Below are 15,912 nucleotides of genomic sequence, written 5' to 3'. Positions count from 1 at the left end.
GTCACAATATTTTTATTTTTAGTTACAAATTTTATTGTGACCAAACGTAAAAAAAATTATAGTGTTTACCAATAACAAGTTTATAACATTTTCCTAAAACAACAAATAGTGGAATATGATATTTTGTTAAGAAAAGTCAGGGAGAGTTGGCCTATGCATAATAAACTTTATATAAATATTTTTAATTTTACCAAATCAAAATGGAGAAGCAAAGTAGTTTAGAAAATGGAGAAGCTTTTATTAACAAAATCAGAGTTGAAATATGTACCAAAATCATACATATTTCCATCTGAAATTAGACCTGGAAATGCCAAAGTTCCACTATGTGAGTTTATTCCTGTGATTGATATGAAACAAGAACAAACTAAACTCATTCAACAAATCACAAATGCTTGCAAAGATTATGGAATCTTCCAGGTTTGATCTTAGAATCATCATCATGTGATATTTTGTTCAAGTTAATTATGTTATTATATCAATTTGTGTGATTATGTTATACAGTTGATTAATCATGGGATTGAAGAGAAGTTGTTAGAAGATGTATTGAATGTGACTAAGGAGTTTTTTGAGCTTCCTTATGAGGAAAAATCAAGCTTATTTTCTAATGATCCAAACAAGATTTTTAGGTTATACACAAGCATTGATTATATGAATGAGCAAGTACATTATTGGAGAAATGCTTTGAGACACCCTTGTCCTGTTGAACAACACATCCAATTTTGGCCTAAAAAACCACATAATTACATGTTAGTGTGATATTCCTAATAATAACAAAATTTTCATGTTTCATTTTCTGTTTTTGTTTTGAATATTACCGATATTAAATATTCTCTCTTAATTTTAAACACGTCAGTAAAATAATGAGTAATTTAATCCTCCCAAATTTTAACCACAGTCAAGTCATACCTTATTATTAACAAAAGTTCAGAAGAATTGATGTGATAGTAATAAAAGTTTGGGAGACAAAATATGATAATAGTCATACTTGGGCGATAAAATTGCTAATTAAATAGAAGTCCAACAAATTCTAATAGAAATTCCATAAATTACTAACATTCAAAGTTGAGGGAGAGTATTTAACATTGTGACAAATTTCAAAGGGTAATAAAAGACATTCATTCTTTTGTTTTTTGACATGAATTTTGCAATTTCAGAGAGTTGGTTGGAAGTTATTCTGGTGAGGTTGGAAAGCTGAGTTTGCGTATTTTGGATATGATTGGTGAAGGATTAGGACTTGAACTCGGGTACTTTCGCGACAAAACTGAACTGGCCGCAGCTCAGTTGATGAACATGAATCATTATCCACCATGCCCAGATCCAAGTTTAACCTTGGGATTACCTAAACATGGTGATGCAAACATGATAACTTTCATTCTTCAAGAAATGGATGGTCTTCAAGTGTTTAGAGATGACCAATGGTTTGCAGTTAAGCCTCTCCCTAATGCATTTGTTGTCAACATTGGCTACATTTTAGAGGTCACTCCTTTTCTTCTCTCTTGCTATGCAATTATGCATATTCTTTACTTGAAAGTGCATGGTTAATTAGGTTTATTTGTGAGTTTTTTACTTATTTAGTATCCTGTGTTTTAAAAAAATACAATTTCAATACTTTATAATCTCTGCAATAATTTTAAGAATTAGTATAATACAGTATTTTTAGCTCAAATTTGATAAACAAATTACATGTAAAAAATTACATTCCAAGGATAATTTTATATCAGTAGTTTTAAAATACCCAATAATCATTAATTATCAAGAATATAGAACACTATTTCTGTACCTATTTTAACCAATTATTTTTATTTAAGATGAGTCTCACTTATAAAAAATAACTTGCCAAAATATTACACAAAATAAGGTGATAACACTACTTTTTAACATAGTAAACCATAGTAACCTCTTTGTAAATTACAACCTTACATGGTTTAATGATCATTATGAAGAATAATACTAAGTACTAAAATTGTGTTGTGTTACTAAATAATGTGTGTAGATTGTGAGCAATGGGAAGCTAAAATGTGGTGAACACAGAGTTGTGACAAACCAAAATGTTGGTCGAACAACTGTTGGCAGCTTCATTTATCCTTCTTTTGATTGTAGAGTTGAGCCTGCAAAAGTCCTCATCAACAACAACAACAACAATAATAGTGGAAGTGAACCACTCTACAGAGACTTCATCTTCAAAGATTTTCTAGCCTCTTTTTTAATTGATACTAATACCAACAACAAATCACCACTTGATCGCTATATATATAAACGAGAATAATAATATGTGCATTTAAAATATGTACCGAAAAATTACAAAATATCACTGTGATATGAAGCTTGATCTATTGTTATAAACTCAAAAATAATTTTTATATTTATTAATGTATTTTTAGTTTGAATTACTTGAGGTTAGCTCAAATGGTCATAGGTGAGTGTGTGTGTCTTGGAGGTCTTAAGTTCGAATTCCAAATAAAACATATTGTAATATATAAACGTTTAAATCAAAAATGTATTTTTAGTTTGTAATAGTTATTAGTTACTCACTCTCTTTTAACTGTGCCACCTCAAATATTAACATATAGGGCCGGTCTTGAATTTTAATGAGCTTAAAGAGAAAAAAAATAATAGCCCTTTTTTTTTAAAATTAAATGAGCTTTGATCACAGGCCTAACTCTTCTTAACCTAATCACATTAAAAATCACACACACATCTTTCTATCATAATTGATGAAACCAATTCATTCATTCGAGATAGTATTATAATTTTGAGCTAATAAAATATATAATTAACTATAAGAGCTATTAATGTTTGTCTTTTTGTAAGTTTTATGTAAATAAACATATATTTTTTAAACAAAATCTATATGTCATATATTGCTGCCGATCTTGAAAACTCCATCCCAACCAACCCATACTATTACTCACCCAACTTTGTGTTTTGTTTGGTCACTTGTTGTTGTTTGCTTTGATATTTAATTCTACTATTAGTATAATGTATAATTATGTGTATTCACTTGTATAATTTAATTTAATAATTAATATAAAAATATAGTAACAATTAGTAAATTGTTTTTTTTATAAAGTATGGACCTAACTCCTCTTAACTTAAAATTCGTCTTTTCATGATATATTAAGCATAATTAACATCATGTGTCATACATCTTTTAAAGTAATTAAGTATACGATAGAATAATAATTGAGACAGTACTCTTCAATTTTTACATAATTTATAATAATCTCAATCACATAATTGAAAGTGATATAATTTCTATTTAATGATATAAATAGTTAATATTTATATACATCATTAAGGGTGTAAAAGATGTTACACAAATTTAATCTTTGAAATTTAAAGTCACTACAAAAAATCTAACTTTTAGTCACAACAAAATTTATAACTAAAAGTAAAAAAATTATAACTAATTATAAATCATCGATCTTATATTGTGACTAAAAGATTTATAGTTAAAAATATTAGAAACAAAAATCACAATTTATTGTGACTAAATATGTTCATAGTCACAATACCTATTGTGTGTAAAATTAAATTAGTAACAACTTGTATTTAAATACTATGTTTTAATTACAAATAATTTTTGTTATTACTAAAATCACATTAATTATAAAATTTTTTTATATTGTGACTAAAAAAATTGTTGTTAAAATTAACTTTTCTCGTAAAACTAAATATTTTATAGTTATTTATATATGTGAGTTAGAAATAAGTTAAAGAGGGTGGTAAGAAGTTTGCAGATGAAGTTGTCTTTTATAAGAATATAGTAATATAATAAGTGAATAGATAAGTATGAAAAACTGAGCTTCTGCTACACAAACTTTATTATAATATTATCTTCATTAGATTATTATTAGATCTAAGCTAGATCTAAGAGGTGTTGAGACTTTGTTGATGAAATTGGAGAGAAGCAAAGAAATATTCAATGGAGAAATTGTTATCAACAAAAACAGACTTAAATTTTGTACCAGATTCTTACATATTGCCACCTCATTCTAGACCTGGTAAAACCAAACTTAGTACTAATTCATTTCACACCATTCCAATCATTGATTTGAAACAACAACAACAACAACAACAACAACTCATTCACCACATCATTCAAGCTTCCAAAGAGTTTGGATTCTTTCAGGTTTGAACATTATTCATTATTATGTTTTGTTTTGTTGTTGATTGTATTATAATTTTGATTATCATGATGAACAAAATTCAGTTGATTAATCATGGGATTGAAGAGAAGTTAATCCAAGATGTATTGGATGTGACTAAGGAGTTTTTTGAGCTACCAATTGAGGACAAACAAGTGTTGTACTCAGATGATCCAACCCAAATTTGTAGACTTTATACAAGTATTGGTTATGGGGATGAAATTGTTCATTATTGGAGAGATGTTTTAAGACACCTTGGTCATCCTATACAAAAACACATCCAATTTTGGCCTCAAAAACCACCTCAATATCGGTATGTCATGATTGTTTCTAATTTTCTTATCAGTAATATGCACAACTAATTTATGAGCACCTGATATTAGGAGCATTGCAAACGAATTAGTAAAGTATGCACAACTAATTTATAAGCAGTCGATTTAAAGTTTAGCATTAAACTCAAGATCTGAACTAGGATAATCTCTTTATCTTCGTTTATTTGGTATTGTTTTTTTAAGAGAGGTGATGGGGAGATACGCGGCGGAGGTGAGGAAGTTGAGTTTGTATGTTTTGGATTTGATATGTAAAGGGTTAGGGATTGAAGATGGATGTATGGGAGATGAAAGTGAAGTGAGCAAAGTTCATGTAATGTCAGTGAGTCATTATCCACCATGCCCAGATCCAACCTTGACTTTAGGGTTACCTAAACATGCTGATGTAAACTTAATAACTCTTCTTCTTCAACAAGTGGATGGTCTTCAAGTCATCAAAGATGGTCAATGGTTACCAGTTCATCCTCTACCTAATGCAATTGTTGTCAACATTGGCTACACATTACAGGTCAATATTATTTACATATATACATCTCTATATAGGAGAGTATATATCACTTCTATTTTTCCAAAAAAATCTGAATAATTTATGGTTCAAACAATTTTTTACACACGGAATTAGTAGGATATATATGTTCACATTACAATTTTTAACTTGCACCTAAGGCTTATCCAGCTCAGAAGTCAGAATACTTATTTTTTAGTATTTTTCAAAATAAAATACTGTGACAGTCAGTAGTCCCGTGATCCGTAAGGAGAAACACTGGGTAAGCTGTGCAATCCCACACCGCCTGGGGATGGTCAAGTGGGATGATTCTGAGACTGTGTAGGTATGAGACTACACAGTTGAAGAGGGCTTAAATGGATTGATTGGTACTACCTATATCAACAAGGTGCATCTTGTTTTTCGGTAGCCCATCTCGAAAGAACTCCACAGTTAAGCGTGCTTGGCCTGGAGCAATTTCAAGGATGGGTGACTTCCTGAGAAGTTTTTCCAGGAAGCGTGTGAGTGAGGACAAATCATGCTAGAAACACTCGTGTTGGTCTGTAGGGTCAGTCGTCAGTCCATGAAGCAGCTAGAGTGACGTACTCGTGTATAAGAGCCATTCATTCCGTGGGTGTAAGGACCCAATAAAAGCTTGAAGCGGGGACGTTACAAATACTATATTTTTTAAATAAAAAGTCCAATAATTTTTTTTCTTTCTTAAGATCCAAAACTAATTATATGTGTATTTTGTGAGTAAATAATTTTTTATTAGTGTTATTATTATTGTAGATTATGAGTAATGGAAGGCTGAGTAGTGGTGAACACAGAGTTGTGACAAATCAAAAGGTTGGGAGAACAAGTGTGGGGAGCTTCATACTGCCTTCTATGAATTGTCAAATTAAGCCTATCATCAATGATGATAATGATAATAATAATAAATTACTCTTTAAACCAATCATATTCAAAGATTTGTTGGCTAATTATGTGGCTGATACTAAAGACACAAAACCACCACTTGATCGTTATAAAATTACTTCAACTAATAATAATAATATTACATAATTATTATTAGCTACACAGATTTCTTCTCTTTTTATTGGTTTGATGATTTGGTTTGTAATAATATACAATTAATCTTTGATTATAATAAGATGGTGATGAATTAATGTTCAAGCAATATTCAACATATATATTAGCAACAATTATCAACTTGATTAATTCCAGAGATTGAAACAAGAATCTGATAACAAAGACCAATATTTATTCATATTGTTTGTTACACTAAGAATATATTAATAATTTACAAAAGGGTTTAAAGGACTATAAATATGTAATTGTATAGCTATTAATGTTGGATACAGACTATAAAAATAAAATTTTAGTTCAATTAGGAGATTAATACTATTTCGAAGAGTGCATTCTAAAAATTTATCTATCTCAAAGAAATTAATGTTGAAATGAGAGATTAATGCAAAATCAATTTTATTTTAGTTAATAATTTTAATGTTGGATTAGTATTATTAATTATTTATTGTTATTATTATTATTATTTAAATGAAAGTATTAAAAATTGAACACTCACTAATCTTTATTATTATTTAAATGAGTATTAAAAATTGAACACTCACTAATCTTCATTTGACCCGAAGAATTAATAGGGGAGTTGTACAATTGATCTTTATGGAGCCATTGAATGAGTCTCGTTTCCTTATTGGGCCTTTTGTAATGATCCATTTAAGAAAATTTACATGGTATACTAATTTTTGCTATTTTTTTATAAAAATATTGCCATGCGGTATTTTTACTGTGTTTTTTATAAGTTTCATACTGCAGGATACTGTGTTAAGTTTTTACTGGTGTTTTTTAGTTGTTCTACTGTTGTTTTGAGTTGTTCTGTTTTGTGTTCTAGTTTTTATAAAAACACAGTATTTTTTGAAAACTTTTTCGTGTAACAGTATTTTTGTAAAAGTTATAACCCAAATTACAATATTTTTGTAAGTTTTCCTCCATTTATTAACTATTTGAAAACACAAATAACACATATCCTTCCTATTTTTCTCTCAATCTCTTTCCTTTTTATTATTCATTATTCTCAAACAATTATTAGTTTATTATTAGGGTAATAATAAATGCTCTTTAAATTGTATTTAATATTATGATGTATAATTAATCTCAATTATACAAAATGACCCCACTAAAAATTATTATATCTCTACATTGTTTATAATTCATGTCAATTATTGTTAACTAATCTTTTGGACATTTACATTTGCATAGACTTCCTTAAAAACAATAAGTAAAGACAACATACCATTATATATAGTATTATAGCAATAAAATAAGCAAATAAATAAATAATAACAATAAAAAGATTACGTGTTTGAAAGTAACTGTGTAATTACTAGATAGGGTAATTACTAGGGTGGTAATTACACAATTTAGTAATTACACTATATTTTAAAATGCAAGGTGTGTTGAGCTAGGTGGTAATTACATATGAATTTCTAATATCTTGTTTGGTAAAATAGTTAGTAATTACATGGGAAAATAATATTTTTTAGTAGCTAATGTTTAATATGGAAAGTTTTTAGTAATTACACAGTGTAATTACATCCAATTCTCATGGGAGGCCATGAGAATTGGAGAGTGTAATTGGAACCCCTCAATTACTTCTAATTACACAGTTACAGTGTAATTACATGGTCAGACAAACATTTCAAATTGTGTAATTACCTCCAATTACACACAAATTCAATTACATTGTGGTTTTCCAAACGCACCCTTAAGTGATTTACATATTTATATATATTGCTTATACAGTACATCTCCATAAAAGAGATATACTGATATATAATTTATATCTATTTCGGTATAAATAAAAATTAATCTATTTTTCCATATTTATGTACGTTATAATTATTTAAGGCATCCTACAAAATTTTAAGAAAATTAGAATAATTTACAATATAAAAGGCATTGTTCAAATAATTTATTTCATACGTATGTAAAATAAAATAATCATGGTGCAATACATAGTTTGAACCCTATTTTCGGTATGTTAATTTTTTCTAAATTTCTCTAAATTTTACAGAATGTTTTAAATAACTATAACGTACATAATTATGAAAAATAAAATTTGACTAAAAAATTATTCCGAATACCAAAATAACATCCTATTTAAGGGTTATAAATTGTTCCCAAATTACTCAGCTTTGAATTACCAAACCAAAGCAAAAACACTAGTTTTTCTTTTTCATTATTATCAATGGAGAAGCTGTTGTCAACCAAAAGAGAGTTGAAATTTGTACCAGAATGTTACAAATTACCACCTGATTGTAGACCTGGTAACACCATAGTTCCCATATGTGAGTTCATTCCTGTGATTGATTTCAAAGAAGAACAACCCAAACTCATTCAACAAATCATTCATGCTTCCAAACAATATGGATTCTTCCAGGTATGATCATATATAACATCATAATTTTCTTCTAATTAATATTTGACTTTTCTTTAAAATATGTATGCCCTCTTTCTAACGTAATTTTATGTCCTCAAAAATTTTCTTAAACTATTAAGATTGTTAGACTTAAATTTTTTTATCCAATTCAGTTTAATTTTACTAACGTGACGATTGTTCATTTACCAAATCGTGTCTCCTAATAAATTAATTTTTATCAATATTAGGCGTTCGTTAGTAAAATTAATGGAAGTCCTTGAATCTAATAACTTCAATAGTTTAAAAAAAAAATTAATTGACAGATTCAGAAGAAGGCACACACGATCGATTTAGTACATATCAAAATTCGTAGATAAACGTTTAAATTAAGTAGCGTAATTTCATACATCATTTTTATGTAAATTTTTACAAAATTTATGCCAATTTCCAATTATAGTTGATTAATCATGGTGTTGAAGAGAAGCTATTGAAAGATGTATTGGATGTGGCTAAGGAATTTTTTGAGTTGCCTGGTGAATGATGAGGAAAAAGAAAGGTTGTGTTGTGATATGAATCATGTGAAATTGAATAATCGTAAGCTCTTAACAAGCATTGATTATATGAATGAGTCTCTGCATTATTGGAGAGATGCTTTGAGACTCCCTTCTCTTCCTTTAGAGTATAACATCCAATTTTGGCCTCAAAAACCACCAATATTTCGGTACGTATGTGTATCTAACTCGTTACAAAAAATCTTATTTTTACTATTGTAACAATATTAAAAAGTTTATGACTTGAAAATTTATTATCATGTCTATGTATATATTAAAAGAACAAATAAGATTTGTCCCACTTCATAACTAAAATTTTTGTAGAGTTTTATCCCCTGATTATTACTAAATTAAAAAAAAACCCTTAAATTATAAAAATTATTATAAATATACATCTTCAATTATATTCATTTCATTAAATAATTTGTTGATGTAACACTAATATGATGCCTTATCTAACATAAATTAAAAGTTTAGACAAAAAATAAATATATAATAGAAATTTTACGATGAATTTTGTGAATATATAATAAATTTTTAAAGTTAATAATGTTTATATATTTAATATCAATAAATTAGATTTGAAATAGCATAAAGTTGTTAAATAGACTATTGTACTACAATTATATTTATGGTCACATAAGCAATATGTAATTGAATGAGAATATTTGTAGTAACTTTTAAAGTTGAGGAGAAATTTTTACAACAAAAGAAAATTTAGGAGATAAAACTCTACAAATATAATTCCGGGAAAAAATCTCATTTATTATTAAAAAGTTTGGATAATAATGATATGTGCAGCCAAAATTTGTACTCAAACATTACACACACAGTTTCATGATTGTTTTTTCAACAGGCTATATCATTAGTTTTATGATTTGATGATTTTATTTATAGATACTTTATGTTTTTAAGTTTGGATTAATGATTGTACAATAATTTTCAGAGAGGTGATTGGAAGTTACTGAGTTGAGGTTAGGAAGCTAAGTATGCGTATCTTGGATTTGATTAGTAAAGGATTAGGACTTGAAAATGGGTACTTCTACAACAAATCTGAACTGTGTAATGTTCATATAATTACTTTAAATCATTATCCACCATGCCCAGATCCAAGTTTGACATTAGGATTACCTAAACATAGTGATCCTAATTTGATAACTCTTCTTCTTCAACAAATGGATGGTCTTCAAATCTTGAAAGATCAACAATGGTTTGCACTTAAGCCTTTCCCTAATGCATTTGTTGTCAATGTTGGCCACATTTTAGAGGTAAATTAATACCTAACCAAAAATTACATTCTGCTCCTTATTTTTTTTTTAAAAAAAGAAAAATAAATTACATTTTTCTTAAAAGTTGTAAATAAAATTTGTATTTTCGATATATTTTTAAAGTTTTTTGGTATTTTTGAAAATTCCCTAATACCTAATCCTTTTTTGTGGTATTTTTCAAGTTTTGAAAGTGGTAACTAATTGGATTTAGCGGTGAATAAATATATCTAATATTTAAAAATATCATAATTTTTATATCTAATATTTATTTATTTTTATGTAAATTATTTGGTTGTAGATTTTGAGCAATGGAAAGGTGAAAAGTGTTGAACACAGAGTTGTGACAAACAAAAACAATGGAAGAACAACAGTTGGAAGCTTCATTTATCCTTGTCCAGATTGTCAAATTGAGCCTACAAAAGCTCTCATCAATGAGAATAATCCACCACTCTATAAACAGTTTACTTTCAAAGATTTTATGGCTACTTATGTAGCTCACACTTCCAACAGAGAATCTCCTCTTAAGCACTATCAACTCCAACCTAATTAGATTTTAGTACATATATATAATATGTTGCTATCATTATATTTGCTACTTTGATTATTCTGTTTTGATGGATTTTTTATAATTAATAATATTATTATATATCATACTTATAATGCTTCTTTTTAAGTTTTTATTGGACTTTCTTTTACCAACTTATGAATCTTACATACGAGTTTTTCATAGTTGCTTTCTGGAATGATGATTGGTCCTCAAAACTAATATAAGTGTTTCCAACATGTTTTGTCCTCACTTGCACGTTTTTTTGGAAAATTTCAAAGGATGTCACTCATTCTAAGATTATTCTAGGTCAAACACGTTTAACTTTTGAGTTTTTAAGTGATAGGCTACCAAAAATAATATGTAGTTTGTTGATATAAGTAGTATATTCGTGTAGTTTTATTGCACTTACTTTCTCCACATAATGTAGGATTACACAACTTACTCCATTTTTTTTTCTACGAATTACAAAACTACTGACTATCACAATACTTTTTTCTCTCTTGAAATTTTCTCATTGAGTATGCTATTGTAATCTTAATGAGGCGTGAAATTCATAGAGTTGATTGGTATTTTTAAATATTATTTAAATTTAATTATTAACTATTTAATGGTTAAATTAAAAATATAACATAATAATTATATTTTTTTATGACATGCTATAACAAGTTACTAACAACTAAATTTTTTATTTTTAGACTCAAATTAATTATAATTAACTATATACTTAAAAGAGTTTAATTTCTTAATTAAAATATTTAATAAGACTTTTTTTACCATTATATTTATAAAGACTTTTTATTTTTTATTTATAAGAAAATAAATATAATTAAGTTCAGGCTACAAATAATTTATTAATTATTTTTAATTTTTAAATTAATTACAATTCTTTAATCACGATCAAATAACTAAAAGTAAAACTAACAATCATAGTTACAAAGATGTAACTATTAAAACAATATTGATTATGGTGAAATAACTTTCTAATCATTTTTTTAAAAAAATAATGATTCAAGCTCATAAAATTTATACAAAAACGAGTGATAATAAGCTCAAGAATTATTTTTTTACATTTATTTATTTGTATTTACCTTAAAAGAGCTTCTTAAAAAATCGATATTTCTCTTAAAACGACAACATTTATGATAATCAATAGTTCAATACCGCTTCTTTTAAGAAACGGCAAGTCTTAAAAACAACAAAATTTCTCTAAAACGACATATTTCTATGGAAGACGACAACCTTTAACGACCACTTTACTTTTCTTTTTAAAAATGACACTAACTTAATAAAACGACATATTTCATGTAAAACGACCATGTTCGTTGAAAACGACAATAAATCGTAAACAACATATACATATTTTTGAAGGGCTAGTTTTATGCCATTGATACAAAAATACAATCACATATGATTAACCATTAATTAATTAATTAATTATAACTTAATTAGTGGAAACAACCACAATTTTTTTTCTTAAGACTTTACGCTCATTTGGAATAATTAATGAATTTTGATATTTTATATAAATACCATTCGGCATTAATTTTCAAAATATAATCTATATTATGACAACTATACAAATTTTGATAATATCCATAAAACATGTTTTTGGCATTTTGCTTAACCAAAACAACTTATGTATATCTTTATATTCAAGATTAATTGTTCATTATTGGATAAATATTAAGATAAGAAGAAGAAGAAGTAATAAAATTGTGTTGATATCATATCTAAATTAATTAATGGAGAATTTGTTATCAACAAAATTATTATTAGGAGAGTTAAAAGTAGTACCAGAGAGTTACATATTACCACCTGAAGATAGACCTGGAATTACCAAAATACCCCTTTGTGATACAATTCCTGTCATTGATCTCAAACTCAAAGGACAACCACATCATCAACTTGTTCACCAAATCATTCATGCTTCCAAAGAATTTGGATTTTTTCAGGTAGGTTTCATTAAATTTAATTTACATATTAATTAATTTTAGGAGTTATTTCATAAATAGTTTCACGAATTTTTAAATATTTTTACAATCTTTAAGATTTATATACGTAAAATTATTTTATTGTTGATTTTTTTTTATTATTTATATATTATTTTTGTGTTATTTTCCTGTTAATTTTTTATTGTTTCGTGTTATTTTTATAAAATACCGCAAAAATATAAAAAAAATATTTAAACATGTATTTTTTTTCTTACTAAGAATAGTATTTTTGTGTAAATTTTCTTTAATTTTATATTATGTATGGATATGTAGTTGGTTAATCATGGGATTGAAGAGAAGGTATTAGAGGATGTATTGAAAGTGAGTAAAGAGTTTTTTGAGATTCCTATTGAGGAGAAAGCAAAATTCTTGAGTGATGATCCTTTGAAAAGTTGTAAGATATTTACTAGTATTGATTATCAAAATGAAGATGTACATTATTGGAGAGATGCTTTGAGACACCCTTGTCATCCTCTACACCAACATATTCAATTTTGGCCTCAAAACCCTCCTCAATATAGGTATATTTATTTATATTATATAAGTGATTTTGATCCATTATTATAGCACACTCTTATTTTTATATATTAGTACTTGTGTTTTCAAAAAACTAACAAATTTCTACTACTACAAAATATACAATTCAATCAGACCATCGCTATAAATTAATGAAAATTAGTCAGCTATGAAAATTAGTAAATTATATGAGATAAAATTTGAAGAAGAAAAAAATGTTCTATCTCTCAATTACTCTATATTTAAGATTCACTTAGTTCAAATAGCAAAGAAAGGTTTTTCTTTTTTAAAAATACACATAATTCATTTAATTGGTTTTAAAAATACCTCATTTTTTAAATAAGGGTCAAATCTTTTTTCTAAGGCCCACCTAAGGTGCAGGGCTAAACCTAATTGTACAATATTGTGCCACATACATATTAAATGTAAAAATATTGAGTCATTTATAAGAGCATGAATTACTCCACTCGTCGTCACTATAATTATGGAATCCCATTCTCATCATTTACCGAGCCACGCCACGTGACACTGCAGGATTGGTCGAGAGACTTGCAAAATTTTCGAGCATTAGCTTCGCAAGCATATTTCGCATTCACTTTATTTTAATTCTATTTAATTTTTGTTTTCTTTGTCATTTATAGAAATGTGGTTGGGGCTTACACAGTTGAGGTGAGGAAGCTAAGTATGTATATCTTAGAATTGATTAGTGAAGGATTAGGGCTTGAAGATGGATACTTTGAGAACAATGGTGAATTGGTTGAAGCTCAATTGATGGGCATAAATCATTATCCACCATGCCCAGATCCAAGCTTGACTTTAGGATTACCTAAACATGCTGATGCTAACCTCATAAGCCTACTTCTTCAAGAAATGGATGGCCTTCAAGTCTTGAAAGATGACCAATGGCTTGCACTTAAGCCTCTCCCTAATGCTTTTGTTGTTAACATTGGCCATATTTTACAGGTAATTATTAATTTATAATGAACAAAAATATATAAATGGTTTTTTTCTCAAATTTTTTACTTTGTTAATTTTATTTTAAAAAATAAAAATTGGATTATTACCACGGCGAAATTATGATCCTCTATAGTTGTCTGAAATAGTTGATTTAGCGTATTGAGAAATTGTATGAATGAGATATTTATCGTGAAATTCTGTTAGCATTTGTAATTGTTACACATATGACTTAAATAAAAAAAAAAGTAGCAAAAACAGTTATCTTATCTTACGATTTTGTTGCAGTCATACTCTTTGGGCTGTTAAGACCGACCCTGAGATTAGGTGGGCCTTGAAAAATAGAAATTATTAGGTTATTTAAAATATATGTAGTATTTTTGAAAACTACTTATAAAGAGAAAATATTTTTTTTGGGCCCCTTAGGCTGGGTGGATCCTAGGCGCGAGCCTATAGTTCATCTTAGCTCAGACTCTACCTTCAGTGCCAAACTTAAAAACACATGACAATATATTATAATTAGATTATGTATTAAATAATTACAATTTTCCTATTTTTTTAATTAAAAATATACAAAATTGTCAGCTCAAAAACAACTAAATAGGTACGATTGCAGCAAAATTGCAATATAAAGTATTTGTACCGTTATTTTTCTAATAAAGATTATGTAACAATTACAAAAGCTAATTAATAAAAAAATTTCGCTTCAAATATCGATTTATTATGTCCTCCAACTATTACATCTATCAAATTGGGTTTTTCTTGATGATTTTGGACAAAAGAGCACAATTTAGTAATTGTATAATTTAGATCAAATTTAAAACAACTGAAAAATTCAAACACACAATTAATTAAATATGCTAGTTATTTAGTTATTTTCAGTATAATAAATCACCAGAATATATTTCTCCAAAAAATCATTGTGATATATCTTATTATAGTTTGTTTACATATTGATATGTTAGATTATCAGCAATGGGAAGCTAAAAAGTGCTGAACACAGAGTTGTGACAAACAAAAATGTTGTACGGACAACCATTGGAAACTTCATTTATCCTTCTCACAGTTGCAAAGTCGAACCAGCAAATGCTCTTACCAGTGATGATGATAATCCTCCACTCTATAGACCTTTCTTCTATAAAGAGTTTCTTGGGACTTTTATAGTTGATACTTATCAGAGAAAACCACCTCTTCAACGATATATGCTCCAACTCCAATAATCCATGATCATTAATTATTAAATATATATATATGTAAGTACGTATATATCTCCATGCATGCATGCATGAAACTTAAGTACGTACGTACCTTGTCTTTTTCTTATATATTAGTTTGTAATAATAATGTACGTGGTTATTTTCCTAATATATAATAACAAATTATCATTATACATAATATATATGGATTTGCCAGCCAATTTTGTTTTGTGTTGGCAAAAATTTCAATACTAATATAGATTTGTCAACCTCTTTTGTCAGCGAAAAAATATGCTGGCAAAAATAATAACTATTTTGCCAGCATAATAATCCAACTTTTACCAACATAAAAATGTGCTAGCAAAAGTCGTATTTCTTGTAATGTGATATTACAACAAAAAATATCACTTTTGTCAGCGCAATTCGTTAATTAATGCGCTGGAAGTGGAAAGAGTCATTTTTATCAGTGCATCTCCTAAATTGTGCTGG

The 15,912-nt window shown here is 27.4% G+C and overlaps 4 protein-coding genes across 7 annotated transcripts; all 4 read left to right on the top strand.

Moving 5' to 3' along the window:
- Window positions 1-225: 225 nt before the first annotated feature.
- Window positions 226-2,266, top strand: LOC115713908 (hyoscyamine 6-dioxygenase-like). The gene is made up of 4 exons (XM_061114077.1): window positions 226-417; window positions 502-626; window positions 1,155-1,476; window positions 1,994-2,266. Exons 1-4 carry the CDS (start codon window positions 226-228, stop codon window positions 2,264-2,266), a joined length of 912 nt encoding a protein of 303 aa, XP_060970060.1.
- A 1,461-nt stretch (window positions 2,267-3,727) lies between these two features.
- LOC115712253 (protein DOWNY MILDEW RESISTANCE 6) lies at window positions 3,728-6,137 on the top strand. Of its 2 annotated transcripts, none has more exons than XM_030640508.2 (4): window positions 3,728-4,132; window positions 4,214-4,461; window positions 4,664-4,985; window positions 5,754-6,137. In XM_030640508.2, exons 1-4 carry the CDS (start codon window positions 3,926-3,928, stop codon window positions 6,024-6,026), a joined length of 1,050 nt encoding a protein of 349 aa, XP_030496368.2. In that variant the 5' UTR covers window positions 3,728-3,925; the 3' UTR covers window positions 6,027-6,137. The 2 variants fall into 2 exon arrangements, with proteins under 2 accessions (XP_030496368.2, XP_060970739.1); XM_061114756.1 differs by lacking the exon at window positions 5,754-6,137 and adding an exon at window positions 5,210-5,735.
- A 2,026-nt stretch (window positions 6,138-8,163) lies between these two features.
- On the top strand, window positions 8,164-10,872 carry LOC115712149 (hyoscyamine 6-dioxygenase). 3 transcript variants are annotated; one of them, XM_030640392.2, is made up of 4 exons: window positions 8,164-8,421; window positions 8,858-9,121; window positions 9,898-10,219; window positions 10,518-10,872. In XM_030640392.2, exons 3-4 carry the CDS (start codon window positions 9,941-9,943, stop codon window positions 10,767-10,769), a joined length of 531 nt encoding a protein of 176 aa, XP_030496252.2. In that variant the 5' UTR covers window positions 8,164-8,421; window positions 8,858-9,121; window positions 9,898-9,940; the 3' UTR covers window positions 10,770-10,872. The 3 variants fall into 3 exon arrangements, with proteins under 3 accessions (XP_030496252.2, XP_060970738.1, XP_060970737.1); XM_061114754.1 differs by lacking the exon at window positions 8,858-9,121 and having other exon boundaries at window positions 8,191-8,421; XM_061114755.1 differs by lacking the exons at window positions 8,858-9,121; window positions 9,898-10,219 and having other exon boundaries at window positions 8,186-8,421.
- A 1,582-nt stretch (window positions 10,873-12,454) lies between these two features.
- Window positions 12,455-15,632, top strand: LOC115713907 (hyoscyamine 6-dioxygenase-like). Its single transcript, XM_030642387.2, has 4 exons — window positions 12,455-12,718; window positions 13,031-13,278; window positions 13,915-14,236; window positions 15,193-15,632. The coding sequence occupies exons 1-4, from the start codon at window positions 12,509-12,511 to the stop codon at window positions 15,445-15,447; spliced, it is 1,035 nt and encodes a 344-aa protein (XP_030498247.2). The 5' UTR covers window positions 12,455-12,508; the 3' UTR covers window positions 15,448-15,632.
- The last annotated feature ends 280 nt before the right edge of the window (window positions 15,633-15,912 follow it).

Source organism: Cannabis sativa, chromosome 4 (assembly GCF_029168945.1).
Source record: "Cannabis sativa cultivar Pink pepper isolate KNU-18-1 chromosome 4, ASM2916894v1, whole genome shotgun sequence".
Taxonomy (NCBI): Eukaryota; Viridiplantae; Streptophyta; class Magnoliopsida; order Rosales; family Cannabaceae; genus Cannabis; species Cannabis sativa.
Note: the sequence above shows the minus strand (reverse complement) of the source record. Positions and strands in the feature narration are given on the sequence as shown.

Excerpts from the sequence above, each read along its gene's own strand:
- LOC115713908 (XM_061114077.1), top strand. The coding sequence starts at position 226 with ATGGAGAAGCTTTTATTAACAAAATCAGAGTTGAAATATGTACCAAAA. Across the intron at positions 627-1,154 it reads GATCCAAACAAGATTTTTAG|AGAGTTGGTTGGAAGTTATT; the intron begins GTTATACACAAG and ends TTGCAATTTCAG. Across the intron at positions 1,477-1,993 it reads ACATTGGCTACATTTTAGAG|ATTGTGAGCAATGGGAAGCT; the intron begins GTCACTCCTTTT and ends TAATGTGTGTAG.
- LOC115712253 (XM_030640508.2), top strand. The coding sequence starts at position 3,926 with ATGGAGAAATTGTTATCAACAAAAACAGACTTAAATTTTGTACCAGAT. Across the intron at positions 4,462-4,663 it reads CAAAAACCACCTCAATATCG|AGAGGTGATGGGGAGATACG; the intron begins GTATGTCATGAT and ends TGTTTTTTTAAG. Across the intron at positions 4,986-5,753 it reads ACATTGGCTACACATTACAG|ATTATGAGTAATGGAAGGCT; the intron begins GTCAATATTATT and ends TTATTATTGTAG.
- LOC115712149 (XM_030640392.2), top strand. The coding sequence starts at position 9,941 with ATGCGTATCTTGGATTTGATTAGTAAAGGATTAGGACTTGAAAATGGG. Across the intron at positions 10,220-10,517 it reads ATGTTGGCCACATTTTAGAG|ATTTTGAGCAATGGAAAGGT; the intron begins GTAAATTAATAC and ends ATTTGGTTGTAG.
- LOC115713907 (XM_030642387.2), top strand. The coding sequence starts at position 12,509 with ATGGAGAATTTGTTATCAACAAAATTATTATTAGGAGAGTTAAAAGTA. Across the intron at positions 12,719-13,030 it reads AAGAATTTGGATTTTTTCAG|TTGGTTAATCATGGGATTGA; the intron begins GTAGGTTTCATT and ends ATGGATATGTAG. Across the intron at positions 13,279-13,914 it reads CAAAACCCTCCTCAATATAG|AAATGTGGTTGGGGCTTACA; the intron begins GTATATTTATTT and ends TGTCATTTATAG.